Source organism: Mustela nivalis (assembly GCF_964662115.1).
Source record: "Mustela nivalis genome assembly, chromosome: 1".
Lineage (NCBI taxonomy): Eukaryota > Metazoa > Chordata > Mammalia > Carnivora > Mustelidae > Mustela > Mustela nivalis.
In genome coordinates, this window is record NC_139020.1 from 207,309,421 (window position 1) to 207,329,984 (window position 20,564).

At 54.2% G+C, this 20,564-nt stretch overlaps 1 protein-coding gene and 1 long non-coding RNA gene across 11 annotated transcripts in view; one reads left to right on the plus strand and one right to left on the minus strand.

Moving 5' to 3' along the window:
- Positions 1-20,564, minus strand: part of NFIX (nuclear factor I X) — a 97,583-nt gene that overhangs the window by 51,307 nt on the left and 25,712 nt on the right. For 4 of the 10 annotated variants that reach the window (XM_082729974.1, XM_082729972.1, XM_082729973.1 and 1 more), the window contains exons 1-2: positions 18,597-19,274; positions 17,757-18,288 (exon numbers count right to left, since the gene is read on the minus strand). In XM_082729974.1, the coding sequence (XP_082586100.1) occupies positions 17,757-18,288; positions 18,597-18,935 (871 nt within the window). In that variant the 5' untranslated portion in view covers positions 18,936-19,274. The other 6 variants (XM_082729970.1, XM_082729971.1, XM_082729978.1 and 3 more) reach the window with 5 other exon arrangements.
- On the plus strand, positions 11,017-13,989 carry LOC309864532. Its single transcript, XR_014311595.1, has 2 exons — positions 11,017-11,539; positions 13,204-13,989. It is a non-coding gene; the product is annotated as an uncharacterized lncRNA (long non-coding RNA).

The window sequence follows — 20,564 nt, forward strand, 5'->3', positions numbered from 1 at the left end:
AGCTCTCACGGCTTGCACCTCGGCAGTGGCGCAGGGAGGCGGCTGCCATGCAGATGCTGTGTCCCACACCTGCTCACTGTCAGGCAGCCCCCGGGGCTCCCAAGGGAACGGACACCGCCATGCCAGAGCTCTGAGGACCCCTCCCCACCAGCAGGGCTAACAGAGAGAGGCCTAGAGTGACATCCAAGATTAGCCCTTACAGTGGACAACAGCATGTGTCCTTTGGGGATACGGGAGCCAATGCAACACACATCCGTCGGTCGGGAGAGCATGCAAGTCTTGAATCTTGGGGCTGCGAGTTCAAGCCTCACGCTGCAGGGTAAATTGTACTTCAGTTTGTTTTGTTTTGAAGGGGCAGCCTGATGTAATATGTATGTGAAGTGTGTGTGATGTGTGTAAATGACCGGAGTGTCTTTCTGGGGCTCTGGGTAGCATGAACGGGGTACAGCTGAGGATGTGGACAGAAAAACCGTCCCACGTCGTCTGCAGGAGCCAGATTTCCAGGCGGCAATTTAGCAATCCATATGAAGCATCTTCAGAAGAGTGTGCACCCTTTGCCTGGTGACTCAGCTGCCAGCAATTCTTGTCTGAAGGTCAGACACAGAGCTACCGCGCTCGGTGCGTCCGGATGTCCATCCCAGCAGAATGCACGACATACGGGCTTCTTCCCAGAGAAGGGAGGGCATCAGCTCTGGCATGCTGAAGTCTCAGGCAACCATTTAAAAGGCATGTTTCTATTTTTTTTTTAAGTTCTATTTATTTAAGTAATTTCTATATCCTACGTGGGGCTTGAACTCACTCCCCCAAGATCAAGAGTCAGGCTCTTCCGACTAAGCCAGCTAGGCACCCCTGTATTTTTTTTTTTAATAAGCATCTATTTCATTAATAACAAAAGGTAATTTCATTTACTTGTTTATTTATTTAGAGAGCGAGAATGAGTGGGGGTGGGGGCAGAGGGAGAGAGAGAATCCCAAGCAGTCTCTATGCCCAGTGCAAAGCCTGAAGTAGAGCTCAGTCTCATGACCTTGAGATCATGACCTCAACCAAAATCAAGAGTCACTTAACCAAATAAGCCTCCCAGGCGCCCTATAGAAGGTAGTTTCTCATTTCCAAAATGAAAAGGGAATAGAAGTCATTAGAAAAATGTTGAAAATTAGGGGAAATACAGCTAAGGAAAGATGCTAAACCACCAAAATTTAGTTTTCGAAAAATTGTGATGGGGTAGGGCACACGGTGGTGTTAAATTTTAAAAGCAGCACCCGGAAGTGTTTGTATCATAAACTCCAAATTTAAAGAATGAAATATGTGCATGAATAGGTGCAAAAAATGCAACAAAAGGTGGCTATTTAAGTCACAGAATGTTGACTTTTTACTGATCTCCCTCCGACTTCATGCTTCTCTGGTGTTTTTATGATGAATGGGCACTAGTCTTATAATCAGAAAAATACCTGTTTTTAAAACAGAGGACCGATGAGCAACGGCGCACCTGCGACCATCGCCTCATCATAGAAGAACAACATGAGGCCACGGGAAACCACAGCCCCGTGGGTCCATCGGGATTCACGTGGAACTTTCCCGCTCAAGTGGACTCTACGCCAAATGACCCAGAGCAAGGAGGAGGGTGACAGCCCCAAAGCACGGTCACGCTGCAGCAGGCCACGCTCCTGCGACTGGGCCGCGGGACTGCTCTCCTACTGGACACAGGGGACTTTGGAAAGGAAACTGGTCTCCAAGAAAGTAACAGGCGGGCACACGGGGCCGGAGAAAGCAGGTTCACGGCTGGGGAGGAGGAGGCAGGCTAGAGGAGCTTAGGGTGGAAAGGGAGAGCTGGGAGTCCCCTGAAAAACTAATGAGACCGACTCTGAGGTCTGAGATAATCAAAGGGGGCAGCAGCGGCCAGAACAGACTTGGGGATTGGCTCAGAAAAGTGACCGTGCGTGTGCCAGTGTGTGAGAAAAAAAAAATGTTCACATTTCTTTAATAATTTATTAAGAACCACACGCAGCCACCAGAGCCGGGTGCACGTGTACCCGCTGGGGGACAGCAGCCATCTTGGACGGGGGAGGCCAGGGCTAGAGGGGTCTCCAGGAAAGAGAGGCCTGGAGAGCCAGCCATGAGTCTACACCCACACAAGAGGACTGGAGGTGGGGGCTTCTGAGGAAAGAAGAGGGCGCAGGGTGTGTGTGTGGGGGGGGGTGCCTCGGAGCTAGAGGCAAACCGTCCCGATGTCTGATGCTCCTGCAAAAGGCTCAGGGCTGCAGCCGGCCCGCGGGTATCTCTGGAGAGGACGTGGGCTCCGGGGACCACGCATCTCTTCCGTCTCACAGGGCTGGCCAGAAAGACAAGAGCAAAGGCCTGGGAGTGGGGGCAGGGTGAACCAGGGCCAGTGGCCCACCCCGTGGTGGCCCCTGTAACAAAGGGCCAGCAGAAGGAAGGGGACCAGGAGGGGGGCTGCTCTTTCCCTATCTTCCTGACACCTCAACAGCCATAAAGCAGAAAAACACATTTTCTTTTTGAGAAACGAAGTCTCTTTCACCCCATTAACCCACAGCTTCTCACTTGCCTGCCACATTCCTTCCAGCCCTCCAGAAGCTTCTGCCACTCCTCATCTGTCAGAATTCTCCCCTCCTGATGCCTGCTCCCCTGCCTTCACTCCCTTCCCTCATCAGCCCCTTTTCTGATTTTTACCCCATTCTGCGCCTTTGTGTCATTTCAGGGATGGGCACAGGATGCTTCCCAGCTGAAGGTAATTCGATATTCAAAATGGGTTTTGGGGTGGTACAACACTAGTACGCTGGGCAAGAGACAGATGCGAGGGCAGATAAAACACAGTCCTAGTTCCAAGATTCCAGAAGCAGAAAAACCTATACAATTAAGTGCAAGTGTCACAGGGAACCGAAACTACCTAGCCACCAGCCGAGCCCCGGAGTCGAACTTGTGTTCAAACGGGGCCTCGCCCGGCTGACTGTTCACTTCTGCCGCAGACTCTCCAGAGGAGCCTGTCTCCTAATGAGACACAGAAAGACAGGACTCGCCGCCTTGGGATCATGCAGCCTCTCCCAGAGAGGGTGTGCCAAGGAGGCCAACACATGCCTCTGCCCACAGTCCACAAACCAGCGAGTGGGGCTCTGGCACACCAGGGGCATCCCTGCAGCCAGAGCTCTTTGTTGGAAAGGAACACAATTCAAGAGACCTTGCCAAGCCAGGCTGGCATCTGAGTAATTATATTAATGAATCTCTGAGTTAAAAAATCTAATATTAAATGGTGGCTTCGGGACCATCATCCTCAGTTACCGACCCACGTGGCCGAACAGTCCTGGGCAGCAGCATGGCTTAAACAGTCCGTGCGTGTGCATGTGTGTCTGTGTGCGTGTGTGTGTGTGTGTGTGTGTGTGTGTGTGTTGTTTAATTTAAAAGAAATGCTTGTATTTGAAATGGTGCCCAGAGATCTGTGTGCCGGGCCCACTTTATAAACCACAATACCATAAATAAGTGAGAGAAATCTGGCCCATCCTCAGGGAAGGGGCCTCTCATTTGGCCATACTCTCGGGCTGGCAATACCCTGAGGGTTACTAGTCCGCAGAGCAGCAGCCTTTGTGTTCGAAGCCAGCGCTGCTCCCCACAGAGTTCCCCTTGGCGCTGCAGGCAGGGCCTTGCTTGCAGACTTCTGGGCCCTGCCTCCCCAGTCCACGCTCGCTAGCATCTCGATCCCGAGTCCAACTCAAAAGTTGAGCTCCACACATACAAGGGACAGACTGCAACCAGCTGATCCTCCGGTTCTGGCCAACTACCTGGTGCAGAGCAGACCAATGAGCCACCATACTGGCCGCCGTCTGTGGGTACCCCCCCAGCAGAAACAATGACCCGAGTGGCCACACTATGCTTGTGGTCAGGGCCAGAGGGCACCGAGTAGACTACAGCCACGTGGTCCACTCAACAGGCACTAAACACAGGTGAGAAGAAGGTGCTGTGCTCTGCTGATTACCTTTCCCGTGCGCATGCAAAATGTAATCTGCTACAAGTGACATCGGGGAAACCCGATTTCTGTGACCTCCGTGTGTCGGCAGAGGCTGCAGCTCCCTCATCCTGTTCCACCGGTAAAGTCTCTTCTCAGTGGCAGAGTCCTGCCCTAGTTGCTGGGCCTGGGAGTGGGCTTCTCAGGAAACAAGTCCTGGCTCTGGACCCGGTACACTTGGGGGACCCGTTGGGCCGGCAGCCACAGCCACCTGCTCAGGTCTGCACAGGAAGTGCTTGCCTGGAAGGTGAGGGAAGCAGGCAAGCTTTGCCTCTTGGAAACTCCTCGACAGGCAATAAGGAATTGCTGTTTAATGATTTCTCCATTATTATTATTTTGTAATAACAGGCAAAAGATCCAGACCAGCACCAGGCTGCCTAGCAAGGCCTTACACTCGACACTGTCTTAGCCGCACAAGCCTCTGAGCTTTGAGGGGGAAAGACCCTCTCGGAAGCCTCATGATTCCCTAGAAAAAGTCTCCCGGCCCTAGAGCCCTACACATAACCAAGCAAAGCACAGGAAATAGAGCTGCAAGATATGCAGAGCGGAGGCCGGGGGTGTGTGTGGGGGTGCCCTCTCCGATGCCAGAGGCAAGGGCTCTCTTGAGGAGAGGCACAGAAGCTCTGCTTACCCTCTCCCTCATGCCCCATGCCCCCAGGCAGGGCTTCACGGCCTCACCACCTAGTGATGTTTGAGCCAGACGATTCCTTGTTGAGGGACTATCCTGGGCATGGGCTTCTACTCACTAGATGCCGACAGCATCCCTCTCCCGCGTGTGCGAACCAAGCGTCTATTAGACATGGCCAAATGTTCCCCAGAGGTCAAAGTCACCCCTGGTTGAAAACCACTGTTCTAGGGTGACCAACCATCCTGGCATGCAAAGGACAGAGGGATTTCCTGAGACAGTGGACTTGGAGAGCTGAAACCAGAAAACTACTGGTCATACTGTGACAACTTGGTCACCCACCCTTCCTTCCTCCCAACTAACCTCCATCCTGCCACCTGCCAACAAACGGATTTCTTCCTCGGGAATGAGAAGAACACCTCTTCACCAGCCAACAGGAAACTACGTCTCATACACCAAAATAGAGGACAGCCCACCCCATAGCTTCTTCTGGGGCCAAAATATTATCCTCGCCTCCTGTGTCTTCCCAGGCGCCAACTCCCAGTGCCATGACTTCCAAAAGGCTCTCTGAGATGTGCTCCAAATTGCTCACATATTTCTTATATTACTAAGGCCAGAATTGGCCTAAAACCTCGAGTAGGGAAAGCTGTCCCGCCCTGGGGAGGACACGACTGGGGTGCAGGGTTCTGGTTTGCCCATGTTCAGCTCCCCTTAAGCTGGTGGCCCTAGAGCCATGGAGAGGTCACCGAGGACAGGGAAGAATGAAGAGAGACCATGGGCTCCCCCGTTCTCCCTAACAGGCAGCTGAGTCTCTCACAACCTGCTACACACGAGGAGGGACCCTGAGACCCTCTAAAGAAGAGATGAAAGAAAATGGAGTTTCTTGCCCTGGCACTGGTTGAACACCGAAGGGTAGATGGCCCGTCCTCACCCCACGGACCCCACCCTGCTCAGCCCCAGGCACGGTAACCACCCCCCCTCCCAGCTTTCTAACCATTTGCCTCCTCCCTTTAAAGGCCTCTCTTTGCTTGGTCCCCCAGGGAGCGTTCTTATTACTATGGAAACAGTGATGTCAGGTGGCCGGGTGAGGCTGCAGGTCCCTCCCACCACCTCCTAAGTAGGTACCCTGTCTGCCTACGTCACCACTCAGAAATTTATAGCCCAGCGCCGGGTATTTATAAGGTGGCTCTGGTGTGACCACAGATTCAGTGCAGGGCTGGCAGCTATTTATAGTCAGAGAATATACACTTATTACACACACACATACACACACACACCCCCCGTATTCTGGGCCACGTGTTATATAACTGCCATTATGCAATAACACCCATTATATAATAATTATGCGCTAATGGGGATATAATCTGCAGGCATAATAAGGACACACTCCTCAAAGGCCGCACTCAGTCAGCCTCCTGCAGGCCGCCTCCAGGGATCTCCTGATCTCTTGCATTTACTCCGCCCACTCCAGAAGAGTCACCAGGTGTCACCCTACTCCCGGCTGTCATCTGCAGCTTCCCCTAGACCAGCTGACCCAGCCGCAAAGCTCTCTCCAGATTTCCTTCTCCCAGTCTTATCCGTGCCCCTGGCCTGGAGGGAACACTCTTCTCTCTGCCATAGTTTTAAGCGCGACGCAAAGAATTATGATGTGATAAATCCTGGAAGGCTGAGGTACACTTCAGCCCCCCCCATTTAAAAAAAAAATATATTGTATTTATTTATTTATTTGAGGGACAGCGCGAGAGAGCGAAAGAGAGAGAGAGAGAGAACAAGCCAGCAGGGGTGGGGAGAGCAGAGGGAGAAGCAGACTCCCCGCCGAGCAGGCAGCCTGACCCAGGACTCAGTGTCTGGACTCCAGGATCATGACCCGAGCGGAAGGCAGATGCCTAACTAACTGAGCCACCCAGGCGCCCCCACCCCCATTTTAAGAAAGGAAAAAAGCAGTAGCCGCCTGTGACCCTGGAAGGAGCCTGTAGGGTCTAGAAAAGCCTCTGGGATGCCAGGCTAGTTGACGAAGAGTCTACCCCACGCAGAGGTTCACTCTGGCCCTCCAGGAAAGAGCTGGGAAGCTGGCTCCAGAGAGGAGAGGCTGGGGCCAAGCAGGGCACAGCCAAGCAGGCCACTTCTCAACAGCCTCTCTTTCCCTCAGTGCCCCTGCCACACCCCCACTCCCATGGTGGCTGAGCCTTTGGCGGGGGTCTCAGCACAGGCTGGGGCTCAGGCCCTGACTTCCACCATCCGGGTTACACAGCCGATAGAAATGCACACACACACCTCCACACACACACAGGATCTTGGCTGCTCAGACACTAACGCACATCCTGCTGGTCACCCAGCTCCCAGAAAGGACAAGCAGAAACTGTCACCTAGGGGGAAAAGAGGTCAGGGACGTTGGCTCCACACCTAGGGTGACGGAAGACACGGGTAGAATGGGCAGGGAGTAGGAAAAGTCAAGACCGCAGTGGCACTCCATGGACCCAATCCAATTAGCCCAAACGTACCACTGGCTCTTAAAATAGTTATCTCCATATTTAAGTTATTTGATCTACGAATTGATAAAAAAAAAAAAAATTAGAAGAGCCTACACAGATCAGGGAAGGGAGTTTCCCTCTGGCGCAGGAGGGTTGTTTGGGGAGCTTGTCTGTCTCTTTCATTTCTCTATTGTTTGAATTTTTTTTTTAGAAAGAGTGTGTTTTACTACCGCAATAAAAAAAAAAAAAAAAATTGAATCCATCATTTAAAAAGAGTAGCGCGGAGGCTCAGGTGACACTTCTGGTCTCTGCGTCCCACGTTGCAGAAACGAATGCCTGCTGTTCCTCGGGGTCTGGGACGGCCCTGACAGTGTCACCAGCTTGTCATAAAGGCCTGCGTCGGCTGGATAGCAGATCCCCTGCTCTAGTCCCCAGATCAGCACCCTCCCAGGACACAGACCACGACGCAAGATACTAGGAGGAACATTCAGTAGGACACTCCTAGATGGGCTCCTGATTCTTACAAGCGAGAGGAGCCGCCGGGCTGCTTGAGCCCAGGCTTCTGATGCCCAGGAAGGGAAAATGGCATACCACATGCAGAACAGAGGGGGCTCAGAGGTTCTGTTGCCACGAGACTGAGAGTAGAGGCAAGAAGTAAATGCGGACAAAGTTCTGAATCCCTCTCTTTCTTCCAGGCCAGAGGCTCTCTGCTGGGGCAATTCTCTCCCTATGGAAATGTCTGGAGCTACTTTGGTTGTCACACCTGGGGTGGGGTGCTGCAACTGACATCCAGCAGGTGGAGGCCAGAGATGATGTTAACCACCCCACAGGGCACAGGACCGTCTCCACGACAGAATGGTCTGGCCGGAAAGCCAGCAGTGTCGTGGTTGGGAGACTTGGCTCTACCTACGGGAGCTGTTGTTGGTGGCTGAGAGGGTATGTCTCCGTCTCACTAGCCACAGAAACAGGAACATGTCTAGCGGGCGCTAGCCTCTCCCTACAACCCCACCTCTCCACATGCTGGGAGAGTGTTTATGCACACAGACCTGAAGTTTTCAAACTTTAAGGAAGAGGTAAGGCGAGAGTTTACGTGAGGGAGCATCAGAGACAATGTAGCGAAGATTACTGCAAGCGTCCAGCAATCATCTGGTTAATTAGGATAATTACATTCATTTTTATTTCAAACATTGATTCCAAGCAGACTCCCAGGAAAAGGGCGTGACAGAGCAAGGATCAGGGATCCCAAGATCCAGCCGAGCTGCCTGGCCCCAGGCCTGGACTTTCTGCCCACTCTACCTCCCCTGCCCCACACTCCAGGGAGGGGTGCCAAGAAGCCAAGCTGGCCACTGCAGGGTGAAGACATCCAGTGGACTCAACCCGACCCATATCATGCTGCCTCTCAGGTCGGAGGCAGGGGGCCAGCTGGTGGGGAGGCCAGTGTCAAGGACAGGCCAGGTGCCCGATCACTGTCTCCACCCCATGTGCTCAGCAGCTGGGGGAGCCCTTGAGCCGAGCCACAGGCTAGACTCCAGCCCCACGGTCTCAGCTCCTAGAGAGCAAGGGAGACCATGGGGACCCACACAGCTTTCTCCTGTGAGACTCTGCCAAGGCCAGCAATCCCCATGAAGTTCAAGAAGCAGTAAAGTCCACAGGTGGAAGTGCTCAGTGACCCGGATCCTGGGGTCCTTCTGCCGGCAACTCATCGCGTGATCCGAGTGCCACGACACCTCTGTACTTGGGTTCCCGTCTCTGTACGGGCCCAGGGATAATAATTCCTGCCCTGCCTATATCACTCAACCATTGTGAGAAGGGACTCAGCTTCTGGCGGCTGAAAAGGCTCAGCCAGCTGACAAAAATGAGCTAATTCCTCACTGTCTTTCAAGGTGTGGTTCAGACAGGTCATCTTCCAGAAGACTCCCAGGCCCCCCGGATCTGATTCACCGATCCCCCCCGCACCCAGAGACTGCTGTGTGTCACCTGAGCACAAATACATTCAGCCAGGAGCACAGATTTAAAACTAGAGTCGGTGTGAGAATCTGGGTGGTTAACACACACAGACAGGACTCAGCATGGTGCCGTAGTCAGAACTGGGCCTTTGAGGGAAAAAACGGAATTAAAGCGGGGAAGGGAGAGCAGCGGTGTGCCCCTTCCTCCATTGGACAGGGAACAAGAAGTTGTTGGGAGCCTGAACAAATGGATGCCCCTTAAGTTACTGGATGTCCCCCAGATAACAGCGAACAATGGTCCTGACCTGGGGCAGCCGCGTGCCAGGCCATCATTAAGACATCAAAAGTGAAGACAAGAGCCAGAACACCCCCCCTACACACACACACACACACACACACACTCCCCAACAGACGGGCCACAGTGGCTGGTGGGGGGACACGTCACTTGGGAGACAAGCCCACAAAGAGCAACCCCAGAATATTTTTTTAATCCCCAAAGGGCCAGAAAATCAGTTAGTAGATATCCATCCGACAGAGTGAAAAACACAGGCACCCAGGAGGTGAGGCCCGTCCAGCCAAACCTCCCTGTGCAGAGCAGCCCCTCCGCCCACTGGGACCCTCTTCTAATGCCAGCAACCCCTCGGCTCAAACATGCTTAAAATGGCGACGGCGGCCTGTGGGGCCGGCGTTTGTCGTGCTGTTTTCCACGGTGCCCTTGGTGCCAAGAAAAACCTATCATCAGAAATGCCATCAGCTATATTTATCTATCTCTCAGCCCCCCAGCCTCCTCCTCCCGTCTGCCAAGCAGGCCCCGCGGAGCCCCCTCACCCAGTGGGCACGCTTCCCTGTTGCTGACGCCTGTGACCACCTGCCCAAGCCTCACGCTCCAGCGTTCTCTTCCCGAGCCGTGGCACTGAGGCCTCCACACAGACACAGCCACCAACGGGCCGCCCCTCTCCTTACCGCATACCGGGACGCACCCACATGAGCTACAAGCAGGCACCCCGACAGGCACCGGTCCTGGTGTCTCTGGCCCCAAACCACTGGCGAGGGCAGCCCTCTGTCTCCTTTTGGCCTCAGCTCCCTGTCCTCAAAGTCCTCCAGGAGCCGGGGGCCGTGTCCTCTGGGAGGGGCACCGTGGCTGCAGCGTCTCACAAACCAGCCATCGTGGAGAGACAAGAGGTACGGGGTGGGGGTCTGGAGCAGGAGGGCAGTGAGAGAGTCAGCCTGGAAGGAACGGGGCTCGTCTCAGGCCAGGAGGCTACAGGACGCCAGGCTGCTGCGTAGACCTGTCACCCCTCCACTTCACTCCCTGACGGAGAGCAGGGAGACCCAGCCTGTATTTGAAGACACTTAGAATCTCCAAGGAATGTGCATGCTGGAAGGATCCTCATTCCCTTCCCATCCGAGGGAGGAACGGCATAATCTGGGACACTAAAGGGAAAACGGCAAAGTCAAGGTTCAGGACTACTCAAACCCTACAGCTGTGCCAAGGCCTCTACTAGGCACACGCGGGACGTACGGGGCCAATACAGGACTGTCCCTGGGTGCCAGGCATGTCAGACCTTTCCCTACCCAAGCAGCGGGCTCTAACCTGACCCTTCCCACCCGGGGGCCTAGCACTGGATGACTGAAGGTGAACCAACGACCATATCCTAAACCCCCACACCTCCTGCTCTCGCTTCGTGGGGGCAGCCCCCCGTCCCTCGTCAGCCCTCTCCCCAGAAGACCGCCCATTGCCTCCAAGCCCCCAGCGCAGGAAGGAGTTCCAGGGAACGGACCCCTCTGAGAATGAAGCAACCCAAATAAAAATTTTAAAACCCAGAAGCTCTTTCTCTCCAGCCCCCTCCCCCTCCACTGGCAAATGAAAACAAACAAGAAATCAAAGAGGCCTTTTGTGCGAGCACCGCGCTGACACGGCTGGGGCCTTTGAAAGGACTTCTGAATCGGACACTGAAGGATAAAATAACTGAAGCGTGGCAGCTCCTGAGACAGGGGTGGGGGGTGGGACCGATGGGGCAAAGAGAGAAAGGGGTGGGGAGGGAGCCACCCTCTCTTCCTTGGGCAGAAAAGGGGATGCTCAGCTGGGCCCTACTCTGCGCAGCTGCTGCAGGACACCAGAACAGAGGGGGACCGTGGCGCTGCCCTCCGCCCCTCTGGCCCACCCTTCCCGGGCGCCCCAGGTCTCTGCAACACTAGAAAGTGGCAGAGATGAGCCCTGCCTCCCTCTTCACGGCCCCTGGTGAAGCCTTTGCGGGTCTTCCCTCCCCTCCAGCACGGATCACTGCACATTCACGCCTACGGGACAGCGCCTTCTAGAAGTCATCATGAGGCCCTCGCGCAAAACCTGCCAGCTGCAAGCAGGAGACTCTGTTCTTAGAAGGGCCTCGCTCACAGTAGGTTCACCAAGTGCGGATTTCATGAAAAAAGGAAATTCGACCACCCTGTGGCAGTGCCAAAAAGTAAACTGAATCCTCAGGAAGTAAGTCCTTCTGGGTGTCTGAAGCCCAGCCCTCCTGCTGCAGAGCGGCCCTGTTTCCTCTGGGTGGTGGAGTACATTTGGTCACCATGCTCAGGCATCCGGGTCCCCTCCGGCTTAATCACAGCCCAAGCTCTGCCGGTTCAAGCTCAGACAAGGGTGAGTCTTTCTTTTCCCTTGAGCTACAGCTTCCAACTGAGCCAGCAGAGTGAGCACTCCACCAAGAGCTCTGTGCATCGTGGCCAGTGCGGACCCCTGACCAGCGGGGCAGACAGACAGGAGCAGATAGTCAAGGGAGTCCTAGAATGAGACCAAGCCAAAGGACTGGGTCTGGGTATTTCTGGTCTCCTCTTTGGGGTCACATCCCCTCTTGAGGCTAGCCTGACCCCCTATCACTCTTTCATCCCACCGAGCAAGACATCAGCATCCCCAGTCACATTGACAGAGCACAGGGGGCTTGGGTCAGCTTCACAGGTGTGCAACCCGAACAGTCACACATGCCCCATGCTTGGTTTTAATGCTATCACTGTTGTCACACTGCTATCCCTAAGCGTTTCGAACTAAGAGCCCCACACTTACATTTTGCACTGGGCCCCACAAATCACGGAGCTGGAAGGCCGGGCAAATCCTGTGGCTACCATGGGATCTGATCGTGCCCGGAGTTTGTGTGTTCTGTAATAAATGCTCCAGTTTAAGAGGGCCTCCAGGAAGCGGTAACCAAAATGGCAAGGGCTCGAGGAGCTGCGTCCAGTGCGGGCGGTGGGAGGGGCTGGCAACGTTTGGCCTGGAGAAAGAACAGCTTCCTGGGGGGAACGGGGGAAAGGAACCCTGAGAGCGGGCTTCGGCCTCTAAGAGCCTGCCATGTTACAGAAAACTTGGCTCTCACCTTGCGTCGTCCCTTACCAGAAATAAGGCTGGCAGGTGAAGGTGACAGGGAGGCAGTCTTGGGCTCACGAAGTCCTAACAGCAGTGACGGCGGCCGCCGTGAGCCATGGCCTGCTCTGTGCCCCGTGCCCGTCTCTGCACGTGTTAGCTGCTTTCATCCCCTTCACCAGTCTCTGGGTTGGACCAACAGAAGAATTTTACAACTGAACTTGACCTTTGCACGACACCAACGTCTCCTCCAGGGTGTTCTAAAGGGGACCTTACGTTGGGTTAAAAGATGATCCGCAAATCTTGCAAATCTTAGGAATCTGGTTCCCGGCCCCTGCAGTCTCCGCTAGCCCTGGTACCAGATGGTGCTGCCTCAACGACACAGACCAGTGGCATTTCTGGGCCTTGAAAAAGGAGGCCGTGGGTGAGGTGGCACAGGGGCCACGCTAGGGGTCAGTCCCCCGGGGAGCATGGCGGGTGCTTCTCGGGCCCCTCCCACGCATGGACCCCAGAGCCTCCAGATGGGCCGAACGTCCAGCAAAGTCTTAGGGGCGTTGCTGGCATCGGCTGCATCTTGGCAGGGCTAACATGGCCAAATGATGCCCTCTCCCACCAGGGAAGGGCCCAGATGAGCAGACCTCCATCGGACCTGGAAACCAGTGCTCGCGGCAAAGCCCTGAGCTCTGACGCAGAGAGCAAAAACCAGGAGACTCCTACACCTGAGCAGGGTGACAACGCACTCGGAAAGGTTCTCTTAGACAATTTGTTAGGTGCTAATCCACTTTCCATGACAGGTGCGCTCCAGCCGTCCCGGGACCCGGAGGTGAGGAAGGAGGCAGAAACTCCTTTCAGAGCACTGCACCAACAGCCGAAGGGAGCGCCGGCTGCAGAGTCCAGACAGAGAAACCCTACAGGACAAATAACCCAGGCCCTTCGACAGCAACGACCCAAAAACTGCCAGAAAAGAAACCAAGATGGAAGAGGAGGACCACCTAGAGATTAGGAGTCTTGAAAGACCTATCGACCCACTGCACTGCCTGCACCTGATTTTTTGTTTGTTTTTAGAGCTCTAGGCCTAACATGGGGCTTGGACTCACGACCCTGAGATCAAGAGTCGTGTGCTCTGTCGACTGAGCCCGCCAGGCGCCCCTGCGTGCCCCTGGATCCCGATCCTGATCCTGACCCAAACAAACAAACAGAATTAGGAGATGATTAGGAAAATGTGAACACTGACTAGCCTGACCATACTAAAGAAACTCTTGATTATTTTTAGGTGTGACCGTGAAATCGCAGTTACGCTCTTCACAATTCCTTATCTTTGCAGATGTGCACAGATATATTTACAGCTGAACAGCTACAATGTGGGGCACCTGGGTGGCTCAGTCGTTAAGCGACTGCCTTCAGCTCAGGTCACGATCCCAGCGTCCTGGGGTCGAGCCCCACATCAGGCTCCCCACTCCGAGGGAAGCCAACTTCTCTCTCTCCTGCTTCCCCTGCCTGTATTCCCACTCTCACTTTCTCTCCCTCTGCCAAATAAATAAATAAAATCTTAAAAAAAAAAAAAAAGGAAAGAAAGAAAAGCTACAATGCTTGGATTTTCTTCTAAACAACACAGCGTGGGTGGGCAGTGGGGGTATGGATGAGTCGAGACTGGCCGTAAGTTGGCAAACTACTGGCCCCGGTGAAGGGGATTCCTTCTACATGTGAAATTCTCCACAGTGAAAAGGCAGAGATAAAGGAAAGAGCCACCACGGGCCTGCACTACCAGCCCGTCGGAGGAATCTGACAGCAAGAAGCTGCCATTTCCATTCAATAAAGCATTTTATCACTTACAGATTTTTTTTTTTTAATTTTTAATCAATCTCTCCACCCAACGTGGGGCTCGAACTCACAACCCGAGATCGAAAGGCACATGCTCTACCGACAGAGCCAGCCAGGTGCCCCAGATTTTTCTATTTCCTAAGGCCGAAGCCTAGAGCAGGGCAGGTCTGAAGATACCAGTCCACCCTCAGGGCCCCGTGGAGGGTTTGTAAAGAACTGAGCCCACCACCAGCCCAGCCCTGCCATCCTTCCCCACACAAGCAAGGGCCTCCAGGACCCACGCTTCTGGCCTATCTGCGACCGCCCGCCTTAGGGCCACCTCTTTGGATGGCAGAACATCACCAGGGATACACCTCTCTTCCCCATGACAGTGCTCTCTGACCCTGCTCTTCCTCAACATCCCCTCCTAAATGGAACAGACACATGGTGAGATTCCTTCCCAGCAGGAAGGCTAGCCCTCATGGAGGCCGGAACAGACTCTGGGTGGTCTTTGGGACCCCGCACACTGGGAGTGGAGCTCCCGCCATCACACAGCCATGTCCTTGATTCCTTCCCCAACCACAGCTCCTCTTAAAGCTTCATGTGGGCAAAACAAGAGCACCAAGGGCCACGGATGACGACGGCACCTGCAGGTGAAGCGGCGCTCCCTAGCTGAGGACCGTGTCATACTCTTGCCATCAAACCGGGCACCACCGGCGCAGCCCAGACCGGGTCCTTCGGCCCAGTTTTAAGGAAAGAAAGGTACTTCCTTTAGAATCCACAGCAACTGTTGTCCTGAGACTCTTGATCTCAGGGTCGTGAGTCCAAGCCCTTGCCACCCCAGACCGTCTTCCCAGGTTCCGGTGGGAGGAACAAGTGGGGCGGGCTGCTGGGGGTATCGGAGCGCAGGGCATGGAGAGGGCTATGCTGTCCCATCGATGCTGTGTGGGGATTTAATCAGAAGAAGACATCTTCTAGCAAACTGGGGTGGCCTGGGAGGAAATCCGAGCCTGCTCCTCGCATCCTCGAGACCATCTACCCCGGGCCCACTGTGGCCCGTGCTCCAACGACTCACCCCTGCTCCTGCCATGAGGCACGTTTGAATTAAAGCCATTCCGGCAAGAAATCCTACCTTGATTGAAATTATCTGGAGTCCAGAGAGCCGGAGTAGGGATGAATTATTTAAAAATGTCCTCAGTTCTCCACTCAGCTTTTGTCCAGGAACTGGACCTCAGCCGGGACAGAAATGGCTGCGGCCACATTCGATGGGGCATGAATTCTCTCATATTCCTGGGCAAATGATCTCATTATGGCTGGGGGGGGGGCGGGCGGGGATGCCTCCCTTCTCCCGACACCTGCCTGGTTAGTCCAGGAGCCAGCAGGCTGGCCACAAACTGTCTCCTTCATCACACACACTTCATCCTAACTCAGCCCCATGCTGGCAGCAGTCAAGAATCTGGCCTACAATAAAAGAGGAAAGGGAAACAGCTCAGCTACAGAGATCTACCTAGAGAGCAGGGCAGGGGGAAGTCAGAGAAAGAAGAGTCCTGATTTCAGTCTTAGAGGCCCCAGTGCTGAAGTCAGAAGGTACCCAATCCCCTCTAGAAGGTCTGCCTGGCAGACACAAACTCAAGGCTCCAGGCTCCCCCGAAGCTACAGCACCACCAGGCACACACCCTCCCTACTCTGACTTGCTGTGTAGACAGAGAATGAGAGGATAACTTTTCAAATCTTTCTTTAGTTTCTTTTCCAGAAGGAAAAAAGGGCGAGGAGTGGAGAGGACTGGCGGTTGCGCATTCTTCACGAGGGGTCACGAGAGTCCCACAGGGCCAGGTGCAGGCCTAGAAAGATCCATGGAGGGGGCAATGGCTTCCTGCCAGGTCAAAGGTGAGGGGGTTTGTTCCCTGCTCCCAAACAACCACCAAAGCCACCTCTCATGAGAGAGAATGTGAACCAGCAGGGACAGAGGCCTCCGGCACCGCCTCTTCTTCCCCAGAGTTGTCCAGCACAGAAACCCTCAGCGCTCATTCTAGCCCAGGTTACCTTCCTGACGCAGTGCTAAAAGCTCCCCCAAATTTCATGTCTGGATTAAGTCATACCACTCCTCCCAACTTCCCAAACAGGCAAGTGAGTGACCACAGCAGAAAAGTGAGTTGCTTTTCTTTTTTATGAATGAACAGGAAGGAAGACACACACACACACACACACACACTCACTCACTCACTCACACACTCACACACTCTTGCGGGGAAAGAACATTCACCAGAGTTGAAGTTAAGCCACATTCTGTTACATTTGCATAAAGAGAGAAAGAAGGGAAACAAGGGGAAAAAAAATACCGGAATGGTGGAAAGGAAACACACACACACACACACACACACACACACACACACAGAAAAAGGTTTGGTAGCCCTCTCATTACAAGTTGGTTGGGCATAATGTAAACACACTTCTGCCTTGCTTAATCACAGAGTGCCGCCCGTTTAGGTTTCAAAGGCGGCAGTAAATTGGGCGTAGCTGAGTGGAGGCTAAAAATTAACCAGCCATCTCTGTTTCAATTTGTAAGAAAACAAAAGCGGAAAGAAATTATAAAAAGGGAAAGGGTGGGGGGGGGTGGCGAAAGGACCGGAGGAAGAGAACGGCACCATCCCGACCCAAAATGCTGCGTCAAACTGGAAAAGCCAAGAGGAGAACTGGAACTACTCGGGACACAAAAGGAAAAGGAAAATTTGCAGAGTTTGGGGACTGTTTGTTTCTCGCAGACCACCGCTGCCCCTCCCTGCCACGCCGGTGCCTGGGAGAGCCTCTGTGCTTCCCAGCAGAGGGGTGGGGAGCCTTGGGGTCTCCCCACTGGAGCCAGACTGCGGAAGGGACAGCGCAAGGAATCCCCTGCTCCTTTTCACTTTCTGTGAAGTCCAAGGACTTTCCTACTCTTCGGCAGCCAAATCCCAGCCATACCAGCTCCCGCCTGGGCATCTGGGCCCCAGAATCGGCCCGCCTCTGCCTTCTCTCCTCTTTTCTATTCATTCTGGTTTTACACGCCCCTCTCTCCACCGAACTGCTGCCCACCCCGCTTGTGCCAAATCCCGCTTTTCCCCAGGACTTAGGAGGAAGCCGCAGGAAAGCCAGCACCTGGCTCCCGATACTTCTTCTGACTCATTTTAAATCTCTGCAACGAGTGATTTTTTTTTTTTTTTAATGTGTGGTAATGTTCATCACCAACTCTCACCATCGTGGATAATTCTGGGGCAGCCTGGCCCCGGTCCTAAGACCTGCAGCCTCTTTTGGGTAAGACGAGTCCTCCAAAGCGGGAGAGGCACGACAATCCGGTAGGTAGGGTGGCGAGGGAGCGAAGGAGGAAGAACCAGGAGGGTGGAGGGAAACAGAAGAAGGAGAAAAGGGGTCCTCCGCAGGGGCTTCGGCCCCAGGCAGGACAGGCGCGCTAGTTAGGCCCAGGGCATAGGTCCTTTGGAAAGAAGAGGCACCATACACAAAACCAATACCGGCAGGTACACTAAAACGGGGAAGGGGCTTGAGAGTGACCTACCTGGAGTGTGGACAAAGTAAGCCAGATAAAGATCCAGTTCTTTGATTGTGACTCCAATGTGATGTGGCTGGACGCAGAGGCCGGGGTTCGAGCACTGGGGCGACTTGTAGAGCCGCTCCCCATCAGTACTTTCCAGGGGGATCCCCTTAAACAAAATCACCATGACCAGGTCCAGCCGCCACACCTTGTCGGCCTGGCGCAGGCAGTCAATCCGCCGGATCTTGCCCTTCTGGTCGGGGTTGGAGAGCACGCAGCAGGGGGGCTTCTTGCCGGTGATGGTCAGCACAAAGTCCTCTCGGAACTCGGGCCGGATGTCTTTGCGCAGCTTGGCCAGCAGCCGGGATGCCCACTTCTGCTTGATCTCGGGCTTCTCGCCCAGCAGCTCGTCCTTCACCGCCCGCTCCTCGTCCTTCGACATCCGCTTCTCGTGCTTCTTGAAGTACTTGCGCTTCCGCGCCTGCAGGTTGAACCAGGTGTAGGAGAAGGCGCGGACGTGAGGCAGCAGCGCCTCGATGAACGGGTGGAACTCATCCTGCAGGCGGCAAGCCGGGAGCATGCGGGGCGAGGGAGGACGGGAGGAGGGGAAGACGGGGTGAGGGGGAAAGAGAAAAGGAGAGAAGAAGCGTTAGAAGGGGGGCACCAGAAAAATCGCCGCCTCCTCCTCCGCCGCCCCCCCCCTCCCACGACAATGTTCTGTCGTGATTGTTCTACGAAAGTGTGGTCTGGAGCCGCCACCAGCCTGGCCAGCCGCTCGCTCCCATGTCAGCCTCGGCAGCCAGACAGAGGCACCCCGCGCCTGAGCACACACCTATTCTCTCTCTCTCCCCCTCACTCACTCACACACACGCGCGCACAGACAACGTTGCCGTCCACACACACACGCTGCTGGTATCCCCGCCAGGCTCTGTCGCGCCCATGACATCTCCATGTTCTGTCGCTGCCGCAAACTCCTGTCAGCTCGCCCCGACGCCGGGTCCCGGCTGCCCCGACTCCCGCGGACGCGCAGGCGAGGCGTGCGGGGGCCGCCTCGTGTCCCGACACCGGTCGGCTTTTGGCCACCCCCAAAAAGAGAGAACATGACATCCAGGAGCCGGGCGAGGAACCGGATTTGGCGTTCCCCTCCCCGAGCTGTTTGCATTCTCTTTTCTCCTGCTCCAATTGGAACATCCACCCCAGCATTTTTTTTTTTAATCAGATCTAAATCCTAAATATGTGATTTCAGCTTTGTTACCGACACCGATACTAATGTTAATCACAGTAATAAGGAACAAAACACTTCTTGTTAGCACAAATAAGGTGGTTGCCTCGGCCACATTAGGGTTAAAAGCTACATGGGGCGTCCTGCAGCCCCTTCCCCACTGACCCCTTCACCCTCTTTCCCACTCAGTCAGGTGACAGAGGGCTGGGCTCCCGCTTTTTGTTTTTGTTTTTGTTTTTTTTTTTTTCTTTTTGCTTGTTTGCTTGTTTGAAGTTTAAATAATAATTGATTTCTGTTTACAAAAATAAAACTGGAAAAAATTAAATAATTACCATTGATCTGAAGCACCCGGCAAAGCCCAACGCCCGATTCTGAGCTTCTGGACTCAACAGAGTTGTGAGTTGGGGGCGGGTGGGGGGAGGGGGGAGGGGGAGGAGCAGGGGAGGAAGGTAAATGTTTTAAAGGGGGTTATTATTGGTGTTCTGGGGAATAGGGGCCGGGCTTGGGTGGATTCTCAAACCCTTCCCCCTCCTCCCCCCTCCACGCTCCATTGCACAGAAGGGGGAAATTAATATTTTTTTGAAAAGGAGCAAAAAGAAAGAAAGGTCAGGGATAGCAAGCAGAGAGAGGGAGCGAGCCGGTTGCCACACACGCCAGGTAAACAAAAGCCAACAAAAAAAAAATGTTCAATTTCGCCTCCTGTGCATCCTCTTTCAGTTTAAAAAAGGGAGAGAGAGAGAGAGAGAGAGAGAGAAGGAAAATATGCAAAATTTAAAAATCAAAACCTACCTCCCAATCACCAACCCCAACACACAGCACACCCCACCCCACCCCCCACCCCACCCCACCCCCCACCCCACCCCCGTGCAAAACAAAACAAAAACAAAAACCAGGAGGGGGAAAGCAGCAGCTGAAGAAAAAGGCTTTCGGCTTTGGCAGCGGCACAGGGGTGTAAACTTCGCGCTGCCTCCCTCCGCCTCTGAGCCTGATCGCAGGCAAAGGGGGAGCTTGCAGATTCCCGGGGAAGAGGACGAGTTCGGACCGGCTGCAGACCGTCGCTGGCAGACGCGTGCAAAAAGAGAGGGAGTAAGGGAGGGAGGAAAGGAGAGAGAGAGGGAGAGATCGAGGGAGGACGTGGATGGGATGGTGGTGTGTGTGTGTGTGTGTGTGTGTGAGTGTGCGAGTGAGAGAGAGAGAGTGTGTGTGTGTGTGTGTGTGTGTGTGTGCTGGTTGGGTTTTGGATTTTTTTTTTTTTTTGCTTTTCTCTCTCAAACTCCCTCTCTCTCCCCTTTCATGCTCAATCCCCATCCATTTGCCTGTGCCAAAGCCAGTAAAAAGGGGGGGGGGAGGAAGAGAGAGAGAGAGAGAGAGAGAGAAGGATCCACCTATTTGGCAGTGAGACATCCTCGAGCAGCCAATGGCTGTGTCCAAGGGGAGGAGGGAACCGGGCGAGCCGGGAGGGTGGGGAGAGCCCCCGGCAGTTGGAGACCAAAAACAATTTGCCCAATCGACAAGTTCACGTCTAATGAACAAGCAAAGTCCAGCAGTTATGAATTTTTCATTCCAAGCTCCCACTCGGGTCCATTGGGCAGCAGCAGCCAGCAAATCTG